At 37.9% G+C, this 24688-nt stretch overlaps 3 protein-coding genes across 7 annotated transcripts in view; 2 read left to right on the plus strand and 1 right to left on the minus strand.

The window, feature by feature from the left end:
- Window positions 1-110: 110 nt before the first annotated feature.
- On the minus strand, window positions 111-2438 carry kxd1 (KxDL motif containing 1). 2 transcript variants are annotated; one of them, XM_067436363.1, is made up of 5 exons: window positions 2252-2438; window positions 2074-2175; window positions 1838-1990; window positions 1511-1557; window positions 111-696 (listed from the first exon to the last, which is right to left on the minus strand). In XM_067436363.1, the coding sequence occupies exons 2-5, from the start codon at window positions 2166-2168 to the stop codon at window positions 440-442; spliced, it is 552 nt and encodes a 183-aa protein (XP_067292464.1). In that variant the 5' UTR covers window positions 2169-2175; window positions 2252-2438; the 3' UTR covers window positions 111-439. The 2 variants fall into 2 exon arrangements, with proteins under 2 accessions (XP_067292464.1, XP_067292465.1); XM_067436364.1 differs by having other exon boundaries at window positions 2394-2412.
- A 1268-nt stretch (window positions 2439-3706) lies between these two features.
- edc3 (enhancer of mRNA decapping 3 homolog (S. cerevisiae)) lies at window positions 3707-17169 on the plus strand. The gene is made up of 7 exons (XM_067436493.1): window positions 3707-3840; window positions 4090-4262; window positions 4522-4811; window positions 5749-6093; window positions 6241-6394; window positions 6477-6694; window positions 14344-17169. Exons 2-7 carry the CDS (start codon window positions 4099-4101, stop codon window positions 14676-14678), a joined length of 1506 nt encoding a protein of 501 aa, XP_067292594.1. The 5' UTR covers window positions 3707-3840; window positions 4090-4098; the 3' UTR covers window positions 14679-17169.
- A 479-nt stretch (window positions 17170-17648) lies between these two features.
- Window positions 17649-24688, plus strand: part of csk (C-terminal Src kinase) — a 29268-nt gene continuing 22228 nt past the window's right edge. Inside the window, exons 1-2 of one of the 4 annotated variants that reach the window (XM_067436303.1) lie at window positions 17649-17788; window positions 18038-18137. The gene's annotated coding sequence lies outside the window, so the exon portion shown is untranslated. The other 3 variants (XM_067436304.1, XM_067436305.1, XM_067436306.1) reach the window with 3 other exon arrangements.

The following is a 24688-nucleotide window of genomic DNA, read 5'->3' on the forward strand; positions in this document are numbered from 1 at the left end:
ACTACTAGCCTATTTATATTATAGCGTTTTAGAAATAGAAAGATTAGCAGACTATTCCGAATTTAGAGTACAAAAAAATCTAAATCCTAATTAAAATAAATCACCCTGCATACTGTGACAAAGCTTTTATTCATGACATACAGTCAAAAAATAATACTTAATAATAACTAAAGCAGTTTTGAACAGGAAATATTACACAACACCAGGTAAATGTGTTTGTATTTAATTGTATCATTTGAATTTTGATCTGCAAAAAAATAGTTTGTATTAATTTTCTATGCAATTACCACAACAATCATTTAAATATATTAAATATAAAGTTATAACAGAAAACAGAAAATAACACAAAATTAGTAGCACAATTTCACTAAGTAAACATTAAGCGGTAGACTTGTATCATTAAGTGGAATTTGGATGTAGTAAACACTGTATTACAAGTTTAAATGTCAGCTGAATCGGGACCCTCATCCCGTAACACTGCCGGCTCATGACTGTCAGAGGTTGGAGTGCCGGTGTTCTCTTGAGAGGGGTCTTCAGAACAGCAGCTAATGGTGGGTGATATCACATCAGGGCTCGTGTCACATGATTCTGTGCTCTGCTCGGACGTTGCAGTGGTAGTGATGGTGGTGGCCAAACTGGGAGGGATGGGGTCAAACTCATCATCATCTTCCTCCAGGTTGGAACACTCATTGATGTCTTTTGGAAAAAACGTGGTTTGATTACACAGCATGAGCAAAACTAGTACAAAATTAGAAATGCACTAAACATTATTATACACTACCATTCTGTTATTAACATTACACCACTACTGTTAAAATTTTAAAAAGCCGTTTTCTAATTAATTCTCTTAATACATTTTAAAATGGCACATATTCCTGTGTGAATTCTCAGCATCATTACAGAAATCATTCTAATATGCTGATTTGCTACTCAAAAAGCATTTATTATTATCAATGTTGAAAAAAGTGCTGCTTAATATTATTGGGGAATCTACATGTTTTTCAGGATCCTTTGATCAATAGAAAGTTCAAGCATTTATTTGAAATAGAAATCTTTTGTAATATTATAAAAGTCTTTACTGTCACTTTTGATTACTTGAATGCTTGCTTGCTGAATAAAAGCATTCATTATTTTACAAAATATTCCTTTAAATGTACATTAGTGATTTTAATTTTGTATATCAGTAAATATTTGATATTAATTGTGGATGTTCATTTCTTTCTATCTTTAGGTTTTTAGATTATTTTTGTCATAACTTAGCTGTAAATTATAGAAATGATGCTTTAAGATTGAAGATTGAACTTGATGAGTATTTTCCAACACATTACAACATTGTTTAACATGGACAAAAACTACCGACTTAGCTTGTGTGTTACTTATTTAATTACTTTGACAAAATGGTATATGTTGTATATCAAAATGGTATACCATAAACACACTTTCCAGAAAATAATTATAACCAGTTTTAATTTTAGTGTATCCCAATATAAAATACTGCATTATAACTTACTGCTAAAGGCCTCTGGATATTGTTTCGCAACCTTGCCTTTTAAAGTCCTGAGAAACACAAAATCATTTTAGGAAATAACATATAACACCATACGTTGTAATAATATTTTAATTAAACATATGTAAAATAATATTTTCATATATTTTGCTTGCACTTTCAATGTTCTACAATTTGCCCAAACCGTTATGAGAACAACCCAGATAGAATGTACTAATGTATTATAATATCATAAGCTTGCTTGTAATGGAACAAGAAATGTGCACATCAGATCTTAGGTGTCTCATATTTACCCCAATGCACCCTATAGTTACGTTGTGGATATAATACCTTATTCGTCTGAAGATGCTGTCCAAGTCTTTCTTCATCTCTATTAATGTACGGGTGTGCATTAGAAAGTGTTCATTCATCTGTTGCAAGCGCACATTGGACAGCCCATTGAAGTTGATTAGCATCTCATTGGTCTTCTCAAAACGGTCCAGCCTGGAAGACATGCAGCAAAATAAGGTTAAAAACCTAGTACAAATGCTGCCTAGATAGGTCACTCACTAGATAGGGAAACCCACATATGCCTCTGAGCTTGAATGATGGCGTTCACATCCTCAGAGTTCACCATGCTGAGCATCCTGTTACAGAATATTCCTGATGCGGTGGGCTCCATGATGACACTTTTCAAAATACAAGATATGAGCGTTACTTAATCAAATCAATAATGAACTGATAGATATAAGTAAAATTGCTTACATGGTAATATATTCACAGTCTGACTAACGTTAGTTGACTATAAAAAAAAGAGTCTTCATTTGATGCCACCTTCGCAGTTGTTTGACGCAAATGCACACTCCCTTTTGATTTATTTGAGAAACGATAAAACAATTTACCGCACCGAAAAGCAGGCAGACATCTTTGTTGTGTTGTCACATGATCAAATGAAAGCGGAGGCGGGATCACGGAGATTTGTGAGCGTTGATTAGCTCTCCCGAAAGAGCGGCGTGTTTGATTTTGATTAATTTATTTTTACAGGATTTATTTTTTGAATATTTTGAAATGGTTGAATAATTTTATTTAATATTCAATATTAAAAACAATTATTGATTCATGTTTCACACACTTTTTCAGCATTACGATGCCATACATTGTGTCATTATTTGTGTGTATTTTTACTTGTGTAATTATTTTCTATAGTTTTTCTATAGTTAGTATTTTCTTAGTTTCTATAATGACCAATGTATTTATTTCAGGTAGAAATACGTTTCACATAGTTCAGCCACTTTTGTGTATCTATATAGCCTATTGGCTACAATGTAATATATTTAATAATAAAATAATAATTATAATTAAATAATTATTAATAATTAACATTTAACACTATATATATATATATATATATATATATATATATATATATATATATATATATATATATATATATATATATATATATATATATATATATAATCAATTACTATTTCGGGTGTCACGAAGAAGATAAATCGTTCACGTTCAAGTACTTTTGAAATGTAATATAAAAATAATTTAATCTGCACCACAACTTAAGCCACAACTTAAGTTAACAACAACTTAACTTAATTAAGCACACGACTGCAATATCACTTCAAATCAGAGCCTGTATAAGAGCCTCTGCCTCTGGCCGAGTCCTGCTTCACCTTCACAGTTTACACACACATTTTGGTCCAAACAAACACTCTGCTGGCTCTGGCTGTCACCGCTCAGACATTCCTAAAGGCATATCAGGTTCTGTTGGAGCTCGTGGGAAATGTCACAGTGAATTCTTCAATGGTCTTTGTATGATTTTTTTTTTTTTTTACCAGATACAGTATGTGCAGATATATTCCTCATCTTTAATCTTAACAAGTAGCTTTTACATAATGTCATCCATAACTGCCAAGCAGATGGTTTGTGTCAGATTCAAAGGTTTATCTGATAATATTTGATGTTGGCTTTATGTTACAGATATAGAATTTATTTAAGACAAACAGAAGCAGCTAGTGGCGAATATTACTTAATTTAATAATTTAATTATAAATTATAAATATCGATATTAATCACAATTAATTACAAAATCACATATCAATAATAAATATGATTTATAAAACAAGATTCTAAATATGGATTTGCAGGCAGCTCAATGTACTTTGGCGGTTGTCCGGTAAGTGGCAGTAAACACAGATTCAAAACCAATACTCCACCAGAGTGAATCATCATAGAAGAAGCCGTTCGCGGAGCCGAGCTCTTCACAAGAGTTCATCAAAATCTATCACGATATAGATACAGTTACCCGCATTATTCAAAGGATTTGCTCTTGACAAAAGGTGATGAACTCGTTTTACTAGTTTAATAGAACCGAGGACAAAAAAAGTAGTTTTCAAAGCCGTTGCGTCCTGTTCATCTAGCTGGCTAACATTAGCATCTTCCCATCTAATTTAACATCTATCAATGCTTGATTTATCCCTCCATAATATTCCTTATATTAATGTGCTCCCACATTCCTTAGTGTTTAGGAGTTATGTTTGGTATAAAACTCATAAAGAATAATAAACGTCTTTTTAATCTCATTTCAGTTGGTCAGAATGGCATCAGATTGGATTGGCAGCCTTGTTTCAATCCATTGTGGAGCAACTCTAGGAGTGTATCAAGGAGAAGTATCTTCAGTAGACCAGACCAGCCAGACCATCTCTCTCAGACATCCCTTTCACAATGGAGTCAAATGCACTGTGCCTGAGGTCACTTTCAGGTAAATAATAAATAATAATCATAAAAGGGTCACCTATGCTATGTCTGACATTGTAGTGTCTCTTTTTGATACTTTATGAAGCTCAAAGATGTTTTTAAGATAGACAACCTTGTCTCAGTGGACATATTCTGCATTTTTGTGTTATTATGTACTCTAAACTCCAATTCTTAAAACAGCATTTAATACTAGCTTTTTCAGAATTTGAATACCAAACACAATTAGTTACTGTATTAAATGACTACACCTTTCTAACCCACAGCGCCATGGATATTAAAGATCTCAAAATCCTGGAGATCCGTAAGAGCTTCACTGAAGTCCCGAAGCAGAATGGACCAAACTCCAGTTCCACATTGACGCCGCATGGCGGACGCAAGGACAAGGGTGGTGGCGTCCCAGTCAACAGCGCTCCTGTGACGGTACCTAATAAAACTGAACCCAAATTGCAGGAAGGAGGGTTGTCTCCGGTGCCACATTACTCCAAGAGTTACGGTGAACGTCACATGGATGTGGCTGGCCAAAGTAAAGGTTTCAGACGAAGACACAACTCCTGTGAGTCTTATATGTCATTGGATTTTGAATTTGATTTGATTTGTGTGTTATTTTAGTATTATTCAGATTAGGCCTGCACGACACATCGAAATTATCGAAACATTGCAAATGTACATAATACAATGTACAACGGCTTGCAACAATGGCATGGTTTTAATACTGCCTTCACGTGCTTTTGGAATTATCATAAATACTATCATATCATAAAGACCGGAGGTAAACGGCTCTACCTAGCCTACTACTCAATAAGTGATAGAATAATTTTAACATTTTCCTATTTACATGTTGTGATGTGTATAGTTACATCGTGTACTAATAAGGGCAATGGAAAATAAAAAGTTGCGAATTTCTAGACTGATTTGGCTAGGACTATACGCTCATTCCTGTGTAATAATCAAGGAACTTTACTGCCGTGCTATGGGTGCAGCGGCGTTTTAGTACGCAGTGCCTGAAAATAGTCCCCAACACACGTATGTGTTGACAGAAGTTAACCTACTTTCATGCGCTGCGTAATATAATAGTGGAATATACACGTACACACACACATGTATTATATTTCAAACAAACTTCTTTCATGTTGTCATTATGGTGCATTGTTTGTAGACTTGAGGAAAAATTAAAATTTTTGGAATAAAGATGTAACATCGAAGTGTGTGTATTTATCTACATGCGCACACTTAGATTTTTTTCATTTTGATTTTTAATAAATTTGCTTGTAAAGATTTCTAACAGACTCCTTTCACATTGTCATTATTGAGTATTATTTGTAGAATTAATTGGTATTAATTATGAATTTAACCCATTTTGAAATAAGGCTGTAACATAAAATGTGGAAAAGGTGAAGCGCTGTGAATACTTCTCAGATGCACTCTATATAATATATGTGTGTTAATGGAAATAAGTAATTTAGTTAAAACTTTAACTTATTTGTTTGAAGGGTCATCGAGTTGCAGAGGTCCAAATCAGGCCACACCGAAAAAGAACGGCCTGAAGAATGGAGGGCATATGAAAAACAAAGACGATGAATGTTTTGGAGACGGTATAGATGATGTTCTCGATGAGGACTTTGATTTCGAAGGGAATCTGGCGCTGTTCGACAAGGCTGCTGTGTTCTCGCAAATCGATTCGTCAGAACGGCGAGGCAATGGTGCGAGATCTCGAGGGACACCTGGAGAGCAAACACCATCACGATACCGGCATGATGAGAACATCCTAGAGGCCAAACCCGTCGTCTACAGACAGATCACAGTTCCACAGAATGGAACGAAAGAGTATAGCACTGGTAAGAATCTGACCTCATTAACTATTTAATCATTTAGCTTGCTCTATCTAAACTCATGCTATTTCTCTCGGGCTCTGGGCTGTTTGATTGTTCCCTATACCCTATATAGTGTACTGTCTGAAATTGTTCCCTATCCATTACTCCCAGACTCAGGGCTGGTGGTACCCAGCATCTCTTTCGAGTTGCACAAGCGTTTGTTAGCTGCAGCAGAAAGTCATGGTCTCTCTCTGGAACGCAGACTTGAGATGACGGGCGTATGTGCGAGTCAGATGGCCCTCACACTGCTTGGAGGCCCTAACAGGTTTGTGGGGCTTAAACAGAAAATGCATTATCAGAAATAATTTTAACCTATCTGGTGATGATTGATCTGGTTCTTCTCATAGACTTACTCCAAAGAATGTGCATCAGCGGCCCACAGTGGCTCTGTTGTGTGGACCACACGTCCAGGGCGCTCAGGGCATCAGCTGTGGCCGTCACTTAGCCAACCATGAAGTGGAGGTCATCCTTTTCCTGCCAAACTTTGTCAAGATGTTGGAGGCCATCACCAGTGAGCTTGCACTTTTTGGGAAGACGGGAGGCAAACTGGTTTCTAATGTGAAAGGTGTGGCACTGTTGCATCTACATTAAATGATCAATTATGCATGGTATAACTGTTTAAATTAACAATCGATTCATTGTTAAAGGGTTAGTTTACCCAAAAATGAAAATGAGATGTTTATCTGCTTACCCCCAGTGCATCCAACATGTAGGCGTGTTTGTTTCTTCAGCAGAACACAAAGGAAGATTTTTAACTCCAACCGTTGCTGTGTGCCAGTCAATATAATGATGTGAATAGGTAACAATTCTATGAGAGCAAAAAAAAACCATGCTTAGACAACGTGAACAAAAACCCTGCTGCTCCTGACGACACATTGATGTCTTAAGACACAAACCGATCGGTTTCTCTGAGAAACCGAACAATATTTATGTTATTTTTTTACCTCACATCCTGACGAGTTTTATCTAGTGTTCCCATCCACCATTACTTCCGTCTGGTAAGGGCAAGCTGGTGCGATCATAGATGTATATTATGTAGAGGCCTCATTCGGCCGATCCGCGCAGGCACTATATATATATATATAAATAATCATATAATCTATATATATATCTATAATCACGCCAGCTTGCCCTTACCAGACGGAAGTAATGTCTTAAGACATCAATGTGTGATCACGAGCAGCAGGGGTTTTGTTCACGTTGTCTGAGCATGTTTTTTTTTGTTTTGCTCTCATAGAATTGTTACCTATTCACATCATTATATGACTGGCATACAGCAACGGTTGGAGTTAAAAATCTTAATTTGTGTTCTACTGAAGAAACAGACATGCCTAGATGTTGGATGCACTGGGGGTAAGCAGATAAACATCAATTTTTCATTTTTGGGTGAACTAACCCTTTAACCTCTTAAATCCAAAGTGAGGCACTACTAAGTTATCATGTAACGCTGCATTCACACGGGGCGTAGGCGTTAACGCTTCCCATTTACTTTAAATGGGTGACATCATCCGTTGCCGAACTGAATTGTGGGTTCCGTCGCGGCGCTTCACTCGCGTTCCAAGCGACAGAAGTTGAAGATTTCTCAACTTTTCAAGCGCCAGCGCAGGCGTCATCCAATCAGATCGCCGTATGCAAATATCCTACTGCAGACACTAGCCAACAGCTTTGAGCACCTGTGCAGTGCACTGACAACAACTACACGGACAATCGCATACACACATAACACCAAATCGGCATCCATTTCGTCTCACTGACTAGCTGTCATAAAAAGGTGCTTTTTTGTGTTGTGTTTTGGTCCAAGCGGCAAGTTAATGTGATTGGCTGTTGTCACTATGACGATCGCGTCAGCACCCAGCTTCAGCCACGCCCTCCGTCAAGCGTTAACGCCTACGCCCCGTGTGAATGCGGCGTTAGTTGAAGGGTTAGTTAGTTTTTGGGTTACCCAAAAATGAAAATTGTCGTTCGACACCCGCAAGACCTTTGTTCATCTTCGGAACACAAATAAAGATATTTTTGTTGACATCTGATGGCTCAGAAAGGCCTTCGTTGACACCAATGTCATTTTTTCTCTCAAGACCCATAAAAGGCACTAAAGTCGATACGCTGATTCATAACGGTTCGAAGCTTTGTTTTGAAATGGGCCCATCACTATATAAGTCGTTATTTACTTTTTTTGCGCACAAAAATTATTCTCATCACTTCATAAAATTATTGTAGAACCACTGTAGATGGGCTTTGTAACGTCGTCTTTAGTGCCTTTTATGGGTCTTGAGAGAAAAAATGACATTGGTGTCAGTGGAGGCCTTTCTGAGCCATCGGATTTCAACACAAATATCTTAATTTGTATTCCAAGGATAAACGTGGGGTTTTACAGGTGTCAAACGACAAGAGGGTAATTAATTAATTTTTACTAACCCTTTAACCACTTGTTTCACTTGCACCAAATAGGATTTGTTTTAAAGCATAGAAGCTTAGCTTACAGTGAATATAGGGAATATTACCATCACTTTATTTAAAGGGATCCCATGGTGTTGAGACTTGTATGGCTTAATATAACATAAATGATGTCTCTTAGTGAATTATGTGGTAGAAAACCCATGAAAGATCTACGTTATTTAAAAAATCGATTTTATATTTGGACCATGGGCGGCGCCATTTTGTTTGCGTTCTAGGTTGATGACGTAGAGTGGTTGAACTCCTCAATCAGCTGGCGTTACCCGTTGCTATTTTTACCACAACGCAACTCGAAAATTGTTTCAGAGTTAAACAAAACAAATGAATTGCTTTGTAATTGTACTTAAAACACACTCAAACATACATGTGCACACAAACTCACCTACACAAGTCACAAACAGATCGGCGGGCGCGCACACACACACCTGACTGCTCTGTCTCAATCGCATGCATCATCACCAAAACATCCTGCCTCTCTTCCTCACGTTACTTTATCCCATCGTCCTACCTAGATATTTCCCTCTGCTGGTCACATTAGGCATTATAGTTAATCTACTATCAACAGTCTATCTAGGGAACAGGATGTGTTGAACAGGATATCAACACAGGGAATAGATTGAGGGTTATGTATGCGCGCGCAGTGCGTGCGTGTGTGTGTGTGTTCGCGCCGATCTGTTGGGGTGTGTGTGTGTTCGCGCCGATCTGTTGGGGTGTGTGTGTGTGTGTTCGCGCCGATCTGTTGGGGTGTGTGTGAGTCTGTGTGAGAGAGAGAGTTTGTGTGCACATGTATGTTTGAGTGCGTGAAGTCGGACAGCTGTTTGTAAATCGGCTTTACTCGTTATTGCGGTGGAACGTGAGACTGAATGACTGCACTCGAACATGTCCACTATGGTGTCGGACAACACTACAAATGTCCGTCCCTTCAAATAATGCCCTATTTAAGGGTATAGGGTCGATTTCAGATTCAGCCCCTGTCGTGGAGACTGAGCAGCCCAACATCTCGATTGAGACAGAGCCTGTCGTGTGCGCGCCCGCCGATCTGTTTGTGACTTGTGTAGGTGAGTTTGTGTGCACATGTATGTTTGAGTGTGTTTTAAGTATAATTACAAAGGAATTCATTGGTTTTGTTTAACTCTGAAACAATTTTCGAGTTGCGTTGTGGTAAAAATAGCTACGGGTAATGCCAGCTGATTGAGGAGTTCAACCACTCTACGTCATCAACCTAGAACGCAAACAAAATGGCGCCGCCCATGGTCCAAATATAAAATCGATTTTTAAAATAACGTAGATCTTTCATGGGTTTTCTACTACATAATTCAGTAAGAGACATCATTTATGTTATATTAAGCCATACAAGTCTCAACACCAGGGGATCCCTTTAAAGGGGGGGTTAAACACTCAGTTTCAGTCAATCTCATGTCAATCTTGAGTACCTATAGAGTAGTATTGCATCCTTCATATCTCCGAAAAGTCTTTAGTTTTATCATATTTATAAAAGAAATATAGGCTATACCGAGTCTTTCCGGAAAAAACCTAGCGCCTGGAGGCGTATCGTGTGGGCGGAGCTAAAGAATGACAAGCGCGCAAAGCGGTGACGTCCTCAAGCGTGGAGGAACCCATCGCTATGTCAGCTAATACAGATAATGATCCAGAATCAAATCTGAGGGAGAAATAAATTGAACAGGAGAAACAGCAACATCAGGACGTCCGTCTCTGTGGTATGTAAGTTACTGTATTTAATGGCCTCTCCACATTTCTGTGTCTTTACTCGCAGTGTATGAGGACATGATTCGGTTTATGGACTATTGTATGCGACTAGACCTTAGAAGTAGCAAGCAAAACGGTTTTGCACGTCAGAATACTGTAACGTTATACAGAACAACAATGGAGTAACCGTTAGAGCATTTGAATGACGAAGCACGCGATCGTGTCGTTTACTGATGTTTACTCACGCGACGATAGCCAAAAGCAGAGACATTTGAAGCAGTTTAAGTTAACTCACCGGCTGCTTCCAAAGCAGGACCTTTATCGCTGGGACCGCTCCGTCAAAGACACACTTCTTTGGTCTGATTTGGTGAAGTTCTGTGACAGCAGTGGCGTGTAAATCCATTTTGAGACGGAACTGAAACGATGTTGTGAAGCTTCCCGTCATTTCTGCGTTCAAATCGGTTCAAATGCAGCGCTGCCTTCCCGGAATGCTGTGCTGAAGCGTTGAAGTCGCTCGACGTCACCCATAGGAATAAAGTGGAGCGCGGCGCGCCACATAAGTGTTCACGGACGATCTGCATCTGAGATACTGTTTACAGCGTGCTCTGGTCACGCGCACGCGCGCACCCTACCGGGAGAAGAGCCCGTACGGCCCATACAAGGACCTTCCGCTCTTTTTAACGTCAAGTAGACCCATACTCGAAAAAAACTCTCCGAAACTTGTGAGAAACCGGAAGGAGTATTTTTGACACAGAAATACTCCATCAAACGCCCAACATTAGTTTTTGAAACTTTGTCTATGTTTAGGATGGGAATCCAAGTCTTTAACAGTGTAAAAAGCTCAGTATGCATGAAACAGCATTTCACCCCCCCCTTTAACAAGTGCTTTTAATTTGCTGACATTAGAATGAACACAATAATGAACACAATTAGAGTTATATCAATAAATATCTGGGGGGTTAATAAAGGCCTTCCCAAGCAGAAAAAGCGTAAATGGCACAATGCATCACTAGAATGTAGCGTAAGCATTTTTAACTGCGAGAGGCATTGAATACAGAAAGTCGTCTGGCGGAAACTAGATATTTTACTTTTAAAAAGTTTTAAATATGGATATTTGTCTTACAAAACATCATTGATTTGCTTCAGAAAGCTTTTATTAACCCCCTGGAGCTGTGTGGAGTAAGTTTATTATGGATGGATGTTCTTTTTTTTTGAGCTTCAAAATCAATGGAGACTGCCACTGTCAAGCTTGGAAGCATCAGGATATTTTTTAATATAACTCCAATTGTATTCATCAGAAAGAAAAAAGTAAAATAAAACTAGGATGGCTTGAGGGTGAGTAAATCATAATTTTCATTTTAAAGTCAACTTATCCTTTAATGTATTATCTAGACTTTTAATATTGGGCATTCCTAATCATATTAAAAAATATGAACAATATTGAAGAGTAACATTGGGCTTTATCAGCAAAATCCGAGACCCTCATTCATACCAGATCTAAGCACTTGTGAGTGGATTAGCAGGTGTAATCCAGCTGTTTTTTTTAACTCAAAGATCTCTTTCCATCAACACATATTTGGTGCATGAAACCTTTAGCATGGTTTCTGTGTCTCAGATATGTTCCTAACACACCCACCCGAATGCTTTGTTTAGGTGGGCTTGGAAGTCTCGGAAACTTCCACTCTGAATTGAAGCATTAACTTTGTATGCATCCACCCACCTCCACCCTCCTTGCTTAATATACCAGAACACATATAAAAAGGCATTGAAGGCTTGGTCTAATCTAACACTCATTTAAAGGTCCCATTCTTTGCGTGTTTTCAAAGCTTTGATTGTGTTTACAGTGTGCAATATAACATGAGTTCATGTTTCCCGTGTAAAAAAACAGTATTTTCACACAATTTACTTATCTGTATACCGCTGTTTCCTCTGTCCTAAAAACGGCCTGATGATTTCCTTGTTCTATGAAGTCCCTCCTTCAGAAACACGTAACGAGTTCTGATTGGGCCAGCGCTTCCCACGCTGTGATTGGACAGCAGCTTAGCACACTTTGCCCGGAAAGGTCCCGCCTCTTACCATAACTCGCTCAATGTTATTGCAAAAATGTCTATATTGCCTTATCAATTTGAGCCGTAATCAGACCCGGAGAATATCGAAGAGGATCGATTACAACCTGCTCAGGAAAGACTTTTGCTGGATGTTTCAGAATGGTAAGCTGTCTATTCAGTAGTTTAAACTGATCATTACAAATACCAACAATCGATGGTGTCTGAATGAATTACTACACTTTTAAATGCTAAGTTTTTCGTATTAGTTTCAATTACCATCTAACGTTAGTTAACAAAGCTAAACAGCGTTGCACTTTGTGTCATGAGTTACATAAACTGTTAAACGGACCGACTTAAATAATAAAATACACTTACCGGTTGTGGCTCATAAACAACACCTTCTCCAGACAAAGAGGGAACTGCATCATCTTTTAAGAATAATCTTTCTGCGAATCCGGTATTAAACTGACTGAGATTGAGGAAGCAGTCCTCAGTAAAATGTGCTGCACATAGTTTCATTGATCTCTACGTACAGCGTCCGTGGGAAGGCCAAACAAAGGTGATTTGACTCCGGGATGAAAATAACAGCGTTTCAATGGCATGGCGACAAACACACTCTACAAAAACAACGCTTCCTATTCTCGACCTGCGAGAGCGAAAGGACAACGCCCCCGAATTTGCGTGTTCTTGTGGGCGGAGGGTTCGTCAACAAACGGTTTTAGTTGCGTCATTAAACCTGGAAGTGCAGGAGTGTAGTCCAAACCGGCCGTTCGCTGTAGGCTTTGAAAGGGAACTTCTGTTAAATAAAATGGCATTGAACTTTGAGCTTAATAATTTTACAGGTATCATTTATGCTCTAACAGCAACATTACACACTAACTAAAGTTTGAAAGATGGAATCGCAAAGAATGGGACCTTTAATGGTTCCATGGCATGGATTTTTTTATAATGTTTCCTTAGGTGTACTTATATTGTTAGTATGGTTTTTACATCAAAAAATGTTATAATTTAGAAATAAAAGGATTTTTTTCTATGCTGATATTAACCCTCTGGCATGAATGTTTCAAGGGGCGTGTCTGCTGTGAACTTCAGTGAAAACACCCACTGTTTTGATTTGCTGACATCTGCATTTGAAATGAGTATTAGATTATGTGGCAGAGGGGGAGGGGTTTAGTGAGGCACAAGCAGCACTGCCAGTACAGAGAGAGATGGAGAGCTGGGGAAAGATTGCTGAGAACGTGTTCTTATACCGAGTTGTTGAGACTGCTGTGAGCATGAGTTTATTTTGTTCGTATCTGAAAGCTCTGAATAAACACGAGTGAACTTTGCAATGTTATTTCTCTTACAAAATGCTTTCACCACAACTAACAACAAACACAACATCATCATGAATACAGTAAGAGCTTCTGTTGAGCGTCATTCATTATAACGGCAGTTTTGACAAGTGTGCACTGCAGATATATGTGAGATTGACAGACCTCCGGCAATCGTCAGAACACAGTTTAATATATTTAAAATTTTAGTCCCAGAGCAAATGCAGTCTATACACACGGTGCTGTCCATGTGCAGAAAGCTAATAAAAACATCATCAAAGTAGTCCATATGTGACATCAGTTGGTTGATTAGAATCTCTTGAAGCATCGGAAATATTTTGGACCAAAAATAACAAAAACTATGATTTTATTCTGCATCAGTTTTCTCTTCCGCGTTTGTTTTCAAACATCAAATAAAGTTTCAAACGGCCATGAATCAGTAAATCGATCAATGATTTGGCTCGCCAATGTCACGTGATTTCAGCAGTTTGGATCACATGTCAAACTGCCAAACTGCTGAAATCATGTGACATTGGCGTTTGAATCTTTATTTGAGGTTTGAAAACAAACGCGGAAGAGAAGACTGATGCTGAATAAAACAACATTCAGCTAGAGGAATTAATGTTGAAAACCTCATAAAATGAAAATGTCATGCCATGGGACCTTTAAAATAAATGTCATTTCGCCCTCAGACTTGCCTGAGACACCAGTTGACCTTGTCATAAACTGCCTGGACTCGCATGAAAACGGATTCTTGAGGGACCAGCCATGGTACAAGGCCGCCGCCGACTGGGCCAACTCGAACCGAGCCCCCGTCCTAAGCATCGACCCTCCAGTAAGTGGACAGGCGCATGCTGTGGAAGCGAAATGGTCACTTTCCCTGGGCCTCCCGCTGCCTCTATCCGAGGGCGCCGGCCGAGTTTACCTATGTGACATCGGCATTCCCCGACAGGTATTCCATGAAGTGGGGATCAAATACCACTCCCCCTTTGGATGTAAATTCGTTATCCCGCTACACTCCGAATAAGCCATTGACCTTCATGGTCAAGGCTCACTGAACCTGCCTTAAAGATTATACAAATGAACGGATGTCTGTTTGAATGTTGCAGCAGAACTTGAACTTCACAGTTGCTTGTTTTTTCTCAAATTCTTCTGTGATGATTCCCATCAAAGGGAAGTGATGGAAAACGATACCAGCTCTTGTGACAAACCTGATATGTTAAAAGTGGAACTGATATCAGCATACTCACCGTCTGCTTCATATTCTTACAATAATCTTCCACACAGCTGCTTTAATATGCAAGGCTGATCTTTTTAGTTGATACAATCTTCATAACCCATTAATAAATGATGCAGGTATTCCATGAAAACATAAACTGGCTCACACTTAATCCAACTTAATGGTCTTATGGCATGTTTAAATCTTATTTTGTTACTTTCAGCATCTCAAATAGAAGAATTTGCTTTTAGTTTATAGTCGGATGTGCTGTTTTCGACCGACTTTCATGGGCATTAGATGAGGGTTTTTCCTTTTTTTGCCCTTTGTGCCAGATTGATCAAAGTCAGTGTTAAGGCACTGAGATTAAGGCAGTTTATTGCTTGCAAAAATCTCTTCTTTCAAAGCGTTATTTGCTTTGTTGACCAAGCCCAGAGCGCTGTAAATATGACAGATTGACTGGGTTCTTATCAGTGATAAAATGTTGCACACTTGAATGGTAAGGTAAGTGTACTAAAAAAAACTTTGTGATATTGGTTGCCATTGGACCATTACTGACCATTTTAAGTGGTCATTGGCCAATACCACCAATTTTCTTATGCTAATAGGCTAATATTCATTGCTGTGCTTTACCTCATTCCATTTTGTTTCTGTTCTCAGTACTCAAAAAAGCAGCTCATGAGATCCTGTTTTAAATGGGTTTCAGATGGAGTTGGTTTTGCTTGTTTGTTACATCAAACAAGGTCTTTTATTAAGATAAATACTCCACATGTTGCAATAAACCTGCTTGCTGAAATTGATTTGTGATTCTATTATAGGTTGTATTATTGTGCAGAGCAAAAAGTCAGTGTGTGCTGCTCACTCAGTAATTTTGGGTAATGAATGATGAGTTTTTAAAAGCACTGATAAAGACAAAGAAATTTGTTCATGCTGTAATCTTACCATATGCCTTCAAAGTTACAATAAGAGGCACTTACTATTCAGAGTCCATACGTGACAATAATGAACTTATAATTGTTTCACAGCAGACACCAGTAATAACGTACTGCTTTCATAAAACTTATTTTTTACTAAATGTTTTTTTAGTTTAAGCTTTATTGTGATGTCTTCTGAATTTTGTTTCTTTCTTCTCCCACGTTTAATTTAGATGCTTTTTTTTATTCTTCTGCTGTATGACTTTATCTTTGTTTTCTGTTCATAATGTTTTCCGGACATAATGGTCATTGTTCACTTTTTTAAGCTATGTACAATCTAGGGGTGACATCACTAAAGTTGACCACCCATATGTCTAATTTGTCTTGTCATAAGTGTTAAGATAAACTAGAAACCAACAGACCTTACACATCAGCTGTTCTCAGTCCTGGGAGATAGAGAAAAAAAGAACTTAAATTATAATGTGAATTTTGGCTTTTCTTTTAGCCTTTTCTGTTGATGTTTCTGTCTGTAAGGTCATTGGTGCTGCCTCTGATGGCTGTTGTGAAATTAGCTTTTGAGCTTAAAAGAAAAGACTGAATGAAAAAGGCAGTTATTGAAAGCATTAAGTTAATGAATGATGCTGAAGAGATTGCACTGTCCATGTTTTGAGAACAGGAAAGTAAAGGTGTATCGTATAGTGGATGAATAAAGATAGGAGAACATATAGAGCATTTACTGAGCAAATCCAGCACTAAAAGATCTTAAATCAGAATGGCAAAATCACTTGCTAGTCCTTACAACTTGCTACTTGAGATTAACAAGTGCTGTACAGGTTTTTTTGTTTAGTTTTTTTTCTCAGCTGCAAAAGCCCAATTGTAATATTCAATTGAATATTTGATATACCTTTAAGCACTTCATGTGCTGTTAAACTGCAGTTTTATATAAATCATTCCTCTGTAGAAAATTTACTTCTAAAAAAAATTATGACCAAACTATGTTGAGCAATTAAAAAAAAAGTGAAAACGTTTTGTTATCTGGTGATGCTCATTTGTGTGGCACAGTTACGTAATTGAATACGTTTCTGAAGGTTATGAGAGGTTTTGTTCAGTATCAAAAGTTGAAAGCTACTTTCCATTCTTTTTTTCCATTCTTATGCCTTTTTCTTTACAAAAGCAAGAAATTGAGGTTGTTAGCATTGTGTAAGTTTATCATTTATCTCTGCACCTGTTGTAAAAGGCAACTGGGTTAAACAACAACATCATTACTATTAATTGTGAATTAGTGGCATATCTGTTCAGCTTAATTCTGATATCACTGGAAACCTTACATGTTTAATATTGTCAACCTTCAAGTGTAAGGACTGAATAAATAAAGAGAATGGAAATGATGCATTGTCTCTTATTGTTGTTGTTTTTTTTGTTTTTGGGGGTGTGGGGGTGGTTGGGGGGATCTTTTCCACTTCAGAAAATCCCGTAAATGACAATACGACGAATTTATGTGAATGTTTATTTAATTTTAAATATTACGTGTGAATGTTTTTTATCGTTGCAATTCTCGTTTAAAGCGCGTGCGGTCGCTCGTATCTCCTAATGCGAAAGTTGCGAATCCTATCACGGAAAAGGCCTAGATAATGAATATAAATTAGGTCATGCTGACGTTGCTTGGTAACCTTCCTGGAGCGTCCAGTTATGCAACGTCGTTAATATTAACGAGTATCCTAGCAGCGTTCGTAAATTAGCCAGCCGACCACCAATGTGTGTCTTTCAGCAAATCACGGATCGTCACCTAATTAATATTCATTAGCCAAACCTTCGCCGTAGTAGGATTCGTAAAATTCGTGCAGCGCAGAGACGCATGCGCACTAATCGCGGGGCTGTCTGTAGAAGTGCGTTTCCTTTTCAAGGGCCTGTGTGTGTAAAAGACAGCTGTAGCCCTTGGGTGTGCTGCGCTTCCGTAACGCTTAAAACTGCTCGCTACAGGCGGCTTACCGTGTGTCGACTACTCTGGTCAGTAATTCGCCGCAACATTTGTGTTTTTTTTGGCCGAACCGTTTGTTTTCTCACACGCGCTGTGTAAGAACCGCGCACAACCGCCGTTGTCTGAACGTTTTTTTGGGGGGTATATTTGTATGAACGGGCGAGTCGATCGTCTTTTGTCTGCTCTGCATTAATGTTAGAGGAAAGCTCTCTGGAAGGTCTGTTTTGCTGATTGTGTGAATGACCACGTCTCTATCTTCCGTTGATACATTCTGGTAGGTTTGACCCACACATGGACTAACGTTAAGTGGACAAGCCTAAAACATCTCCAACTTAAGGCATTTGGACACCAAGGGTTGATCATCTAGGGAACTCATAGGTACTGTTATGTATTTTATTATGCCAATATAATAGCCTGATCTTACCACCTTTCTGCTTTCCGGGTTTTTTTTTTTTTTTTTTTTTTTTTTGCATCCTTCTGCATATCTAAGAATGGGCGCATTGTGTTTTTGAGTCTGAATGCGATGGGTCTGTTTCACAGCTGTCTAAATAAGAGCCACTTGAGGCTGCTGCATGAGACAAAACCTGGCTTTGAAGGTCCTTCGTGTTTATTTAATCGTCTTAAATAAATCATGCGTTTAAGATGGAAGCCAGAATGCATTGGGTGCAGGATGGCATAATGGACTAAGCCCAGTTTGAGATGCATTGTCTCCTTTCCAGCAGTGCTGCTGTCCCCCCTCAGCATCATTCTGGGATTATGATGTTGTCATGGTTCCTTGAATGTTTAATAACAACATCTGAATGTGGGTCTGGTGTGTAAATAATTGAACTGGGTTTTGGTCGCGGACACTCTTTTTTAGCTGTAATGCGACGCCAAGTTCATTTGTAACTAAAACTAGAACGTTTACGTGATGTTTAAGAGAGAAAAACATTCCCATGGTAAAAGGGCAGTTATTCAAATCATAGCAGAATGGCTTCAGTGTGTTTTTGCCTTCATTAATATTAATGAGATGGATTTAGAAAGGTTGAAATCCAAAGGTCACTTCCTCCCTCTGAAGTGCAGATTTTAAAGGAACAGTTCCCCAAATTATAAAAAAAATATCACTGTTTTTTTTTAACTTTAATATCTCTTTGATTGGTTTTCTTATTTTTTTTAAAAGAAAAGAAAAGCAAGAAAGAAGAATACCCAGGACATTTCTGTTTCTCCCATAATGAAAGGGAATGGGGACTGACTAATGGCAAACTTATGACAAAAAGTAAGTGTCATAAATAGTCCATCCAGTGTGTAATATTCCAGTGGCCAAGTCACCTTCATACATATATGATTACAGATTTTTTCAAAGCAGCTTTACAGTGATGATAGGAAATTAATGAAAGAGATTTTTTTTTTTTGCTGTACAGCTACCTTTCAGCTAAAGTAGGTTTTTGATATGATTAATTTCCTTTGGGGCCATTTACACTTTTAATGCATTTTGGTGATCATTTGAATGGCAGTGGTGTTTGGTGGAAGGTTTTTGCTTGAGAAAGTAAACCTTGAAATAGGTTTTGAAATTGTTTGGTCACTGGTGAGGCTCTGAAATGGGCTTAAAAATGTTTCACTACAGAAAATGGTGTGTCGACGGCATTGACTCTAATACACGTGATATTGGTAGTTGTGTGTCTTTTTTACCAGGGTTATAATAGTTAACTGAAACTAAAACTACACTCTGAAAAATGATGGGTTGTTTCAACCCATGGTTGGGTCAAATATGGACAAATCTAACAGTTGGATAAAAAAATGGATTAAAAAATTTAAACCAACATTTGGGTTTGTCCATGTCTGACCCAAATGTGAAACGTTGAAACAACTCAGCAAAAAATAAAAAAATATTTTAAATGAAATGAAATAAAATAAACATTAACTGAAAAAAATAAATATATATATATATATATACACACACACACACACACACTTTTCATTTGGTTGTACTAAAATCACTAAACTGAAATAAACTATATATAGATAGAATATATAAAATTAAGAAAGACGACACAAACACAAATTACTAAATGAAACTAAAGGGAAAACAGAAATAACTAATACAAAATATTAATAGAAACTATAACAGCATATGTTTTTTTTTTAAAAAACTAAAATAACATTGCTTTTGTACATTTCTGTCTAATAGTTATTTGATCTGAAAGCTGCAGGAGATGGGAAGATTTTCAGTAAATAATAACTTGGATTTCAGTATGATCCTCCCACAAAAGTCATAACACTTGGACTATAGTGGTGAAGTCATATGGACTATTTTTATGGTACTTCTATTGTGATTTGTGTGTCCTTATACAGGCTTGAGAGCCCTATTCCCCAGTGTGTTTCCACATAAGAAAGTCATACAGGTTTGGAATGACATGAGGTTTCAGAATTTTAGTTTTTTGACCGAACTGCTCTTTACCTGGGCAGCCGTTCTAGAATGGCGCTCTTGCCATCTTCAAGAGTCTGCCTGTGTATATTTTACATTGTTTCCTCCCTCATTGGTTCATTCTTTGGTGCATCAAATGGCCTTGCACAGATGCCTGTTAAAAGCAGAGCCCCTTCTTTGAAGAGCATCAAAACAGCATTTCCTGTTTAGTTTCTTTAATTCACACCTGCAAGAGGTTCTAAGTCGGGCTTCACTTCATCTTGAAGATTTAATTTCTTTTTGTATTTCACGACTACCCGTCTCTGTCATTTACAATGGGGTTTCCCCTGCTGCTAAACTACTGTGCTTTTTCCTTGTTCAGAAAGGCATTTTGTGGTGTACTGCTTGAATTGTGTGCGAGAACATTGCTGTTCGGCACATTTCGCCAACAGCTGTCATTTTTAAAGACATATGCCATTTCATTATTCTAATATACTGCTCAGTTTAAAGTCAGCACTTCCTTACAGAGTCGGACACATGATGCTGAACTGTAAATATGAACTGAAATTTCTTTGCAGGGGATGGACACTGTCCAGCTGCAAAACTGACTATAAATGTAGTCCATATGACATGTTATATTCCAAGTCTTCTGTTAGAGGAACCAACCTAAACTGAAGTCATTATAGTTGTGTGTTTGGTTATAGAGCGCCCCACTGTCACAGTGGCTTGTCGGTAGATGACAGAGCAGTGTAATTAACCATCAAAGGAAGCTGTAGGAGCAGCTCCGCCCGGAGGGGAGAGAGTTTGCAGGGTCAAGCCGGTGAGCGACGCTCCTTGCCATGACGCTGGCTGGTGCGGAACTTAAATAGCCTTGTGGTAACAAAACAGAAGGACATAACTGGGAATGATTATGAAGGCTAATGATATACTCCCAGTGTGACCCTCATTTACTGTGGTTGTTTTTGGCCTTGCTGTATTTGCATTTGTGATAAATCTCCAAACGTAACTATTTTACAATGTGAAAAATGTTCCCACCCATAAACCTAACCAACAATGGGGCATAATCTGATCATACGAAAACATACAAATACCTACAAATGCATATAAATTAGCCACCAAAAACTAGTTACAAACAATTGCCATTAGAGTGTGAGGTAATCTCACTTTTCCTAGTTCATATCATTTTATAAAATTAATAAATTTAATATTTATATATATATATATATATTTAAGGAATAATTTTACTTTTTTTAACCTAAAGCAAAAATAATATTCTATCATATTTAATACTTCAGATTCAAAATGAAAGGGTTATTCTCTCCGTATCGGCCTCTACACTGTTTTCCCAGAGGCCTTTATAGAAACGCTTTGTCTTCCATTGCAGAGGAATTTTGCACATGAATATTAAAGACATGCATTTCTTGGTGATGAAGTATGAAGAGCCTCCCATAACATCTTAGTGTCATGTGGAAGTGATGATTATTATTACTAAAATAACGTACTTGAATATGTAATTATGAGAGCAGAGGCACAGTTGTTCTAGCCACCGAGACAGTCCCCCAATATGCATGATGTCCCTGGCTTTTGCAATTATTAGGTATAAATGATTAATATGTGTCAGATGGGCTCTAATATGAAGGTATCGAAACTACAATTCAATAACGATAGCGTGTGCACTCATGCTCAGTTTGGTCTTTGTCAGCTTCTAAAAAATATCACAAAACATTTGTATTGTCAGGTAATGTGCTAAATTTAGTGGGAGGGGGGTGTGTGCAGAATACCTGAGGTCAGAATCTCTCAACCTGTTGAATCTTGCCCCAGTGCACTGATAGTAAAAGTTAAGAAATTCACATTCCATAAATGCTGCTTTTCTTCACCGCCTCACACATTCAGCAGTACAATAACAAAAATGGCCTTGCCCTTTACAAAGAACAAATTAAGTGGTGTATGTTAATATGGATATACACTACATATTTACCTACTACATGGCCAATTTTGTTGACCAATTTACACGCATCGGCATATTGGCTATAGCATGAAAAGTGCAGATATAACAAACCGATGGTTTATTAATTAACTGCGGGAAGGCACTGAGTTGTATGTCTGTTGCATAATCCAATGTGCAAAAACGAAATGAAATCCGTACAAATACAGCAAGTCTTGACAATACTGCCCAGGGTCAGCGCGAACAAAGCTCGAGACAAAACTGTCACTGTCCCGAACATGCCAGCACTGCATCTTGAAAGTTTAACCTATGCACATGTTTTTAAGCCTTGCGAATTTAAATATTCAAGTGCAAGAAGACTCAAAAGAGATCTGTGTGAGAAGTTTTGTGTGCGCTCTAGGGTTGGGACAGACATCACCATGTTGATCCCCAGTAAATAATGATGTTCCCGATCACAATACCAATTACTTTCAAAACAGTTCACTGAACAGAATTTTAACTAAAGGTTTTATTGTGCAAAAATACCGAGTGACATGAACTAAACCACTGATATTTAAATGGTGGACTGCAGTACGCATCCAGACCCCAGCATGTTTCCATCTGGATTCCAGACTGTGAGACAGAATGGTAGCACCATTTTCCTGTTTCTGGGTGAAGCAAGCGGAGCGTTAAAACAGCGGTGTGGATCACACAACAAGCACTTAGTATCGTTTGTGGTAATGATTATTTCATTGCTAGATCCTCTGGTAGCTTTATCTAAAGCCAAACACGCTTCATTCAAGCTCTTTCAGCTCTGCTCTTTCTCCAGATGCGTGCCACATTAACAGCTTAATGCTCAAACGCAACCCTAGAGTAGAGTAGACATCGTCTGGCGGCAATTTGACACCACCCAAGCCTAATGCGCGCACATTCAAAGCGCGGACCTGATAAGCTGTTAAAGTCCACGTGCAAATACTGATTTGAGTTTTTATTTTCACTTCAGATACATACAAAAAATATCAAGTCGTTTATGTATTAAATGAATGTAAACATTTGAGATATAAAACACTAGCAGTGTGCCAGTATATTGGATTCATACAACTCTTAAAGTGACAGCAGCCTAATATTCCTGCTGCACTGCTGTCTGTTTTAATGTTAATCAAACACCAATAGACCAAAGAACTGCTCACTACTCTTAGCTAAATAACTTAATTGCTACTTTAAAATGGATTATTTAGTTCACCTAAAATTCTTTTAAGTTGTTTCAAGTGTATTTTTGTTCTACTGGACACAAAATACGATATTTGGAAGAATGTTTGTAACCAAGCAGATCCAATCAACCATTGACTACCACATTAGGGGGGAAATACTATGGTAATCAATGGTTGCTTGGATCTGCTTGGTTACAAACATTCTTCCAAATATCTTATTTTGTGTTCAGTAGATCTAAGAAATGTATACAGGTTTGACACAACTTGAGGGTGAGAGTAAATGATGACAGAAGTGGGTCCAATCCATGTTCAAAATAAATTATTTTACAATGCAGCAATATAAATGCTAGTAGCTTAATCAAAAACTTGATCAAAACACTAATCTATTTAATGACAAGTTCAAATAAGAGAGCAAGTGACAAATCAGTAACTGAATCGGCCAATGGTTGTTTGTAAAAATAAAACCAAAATAAATCAGTGCATCACTAATATACATTGTTAATCACATTCATATTGAATTATTTTCAAGTCATTGAAAGAATACAGCATTACAATGGTACTGTTATAAAAAAAATGGTACTAGTTTTTTGGTACTCATTATTTTTGTTGATGATAGAAGGATTGTATTAGGTTTAATATCACACATTTACATTGCACATTTTTTGTCTAACTAACCTTTTTACTAATGTCTGTGCTAGTACTGTACTGCAACTGTCCCTTATCCCTAATACAGACTAAAGCCTTTTGTTGAGCAACAACTTTCTGAAACAGCAGGCGTGCATGAAGACGAATGTACACAAATGAATGCCTGATATTGAGCATCTTCCCTCTGAAATTTTCATGGATACACACACACTGACACATTAGCACTTCATAACGGATCTAAAAATAGAAGCGCACATCTCAGCGGCCCTCCTGAAACACACTGACTGTACTCATTAAATTAACATGTTGAAAGATGCCCCATTTGTGGTTGAAAGGGAGAATCGAAGAGTGTCCAAGCGTTCGAGTAAGGTCATACGCTGACCCATAGTAGTAATTGTGCATGGTTGTAAGTGATCAGATGATTTGTTGATTTGTTTGAGGATGTGAAGTAGATGGATTTAAGGGATGAAAGGCTGTGAGGCTGGAATCCGCTCGTATCTCAGGGCACATCACGTCTCTGTTCTCTCTCATTGAAGCTGGTTTCCTGGTTCCTCGTGTAGCCTGGAGGCAACTGCCATGCCTCCCCTACTGAGTCTCACTACTAGTCTCACACTTGCTTTACTTTGAACATGACAGCATAAATCACATTCAAAGGCATTTGGCTTTAATAGCCTGCAGGTTTGTTTTCAGAGCGGAACCATGAAGATGAACAGAACGATCATGACATTTTTTTGGGGAAATGTGAGGGGAAAAGTGGGCGTTGAAA

Source organism: Pseudorasbora parva, chromosome 25 (assembly GCF_024679245.1).
Source record: "Pseudorasbora parva isolate DD20220531a chromosome 25, ASM2467924v1, whole genome shotgun sequence".
In the NCBI taxonomy this organism is placed as follows: domain Eukaryota; kingdom Metazoa; phylum Chordata; class Actinopteri; order Cypriniformes; family Gobionidae; genus Pseudorasbora; species Pseudorasbora parva.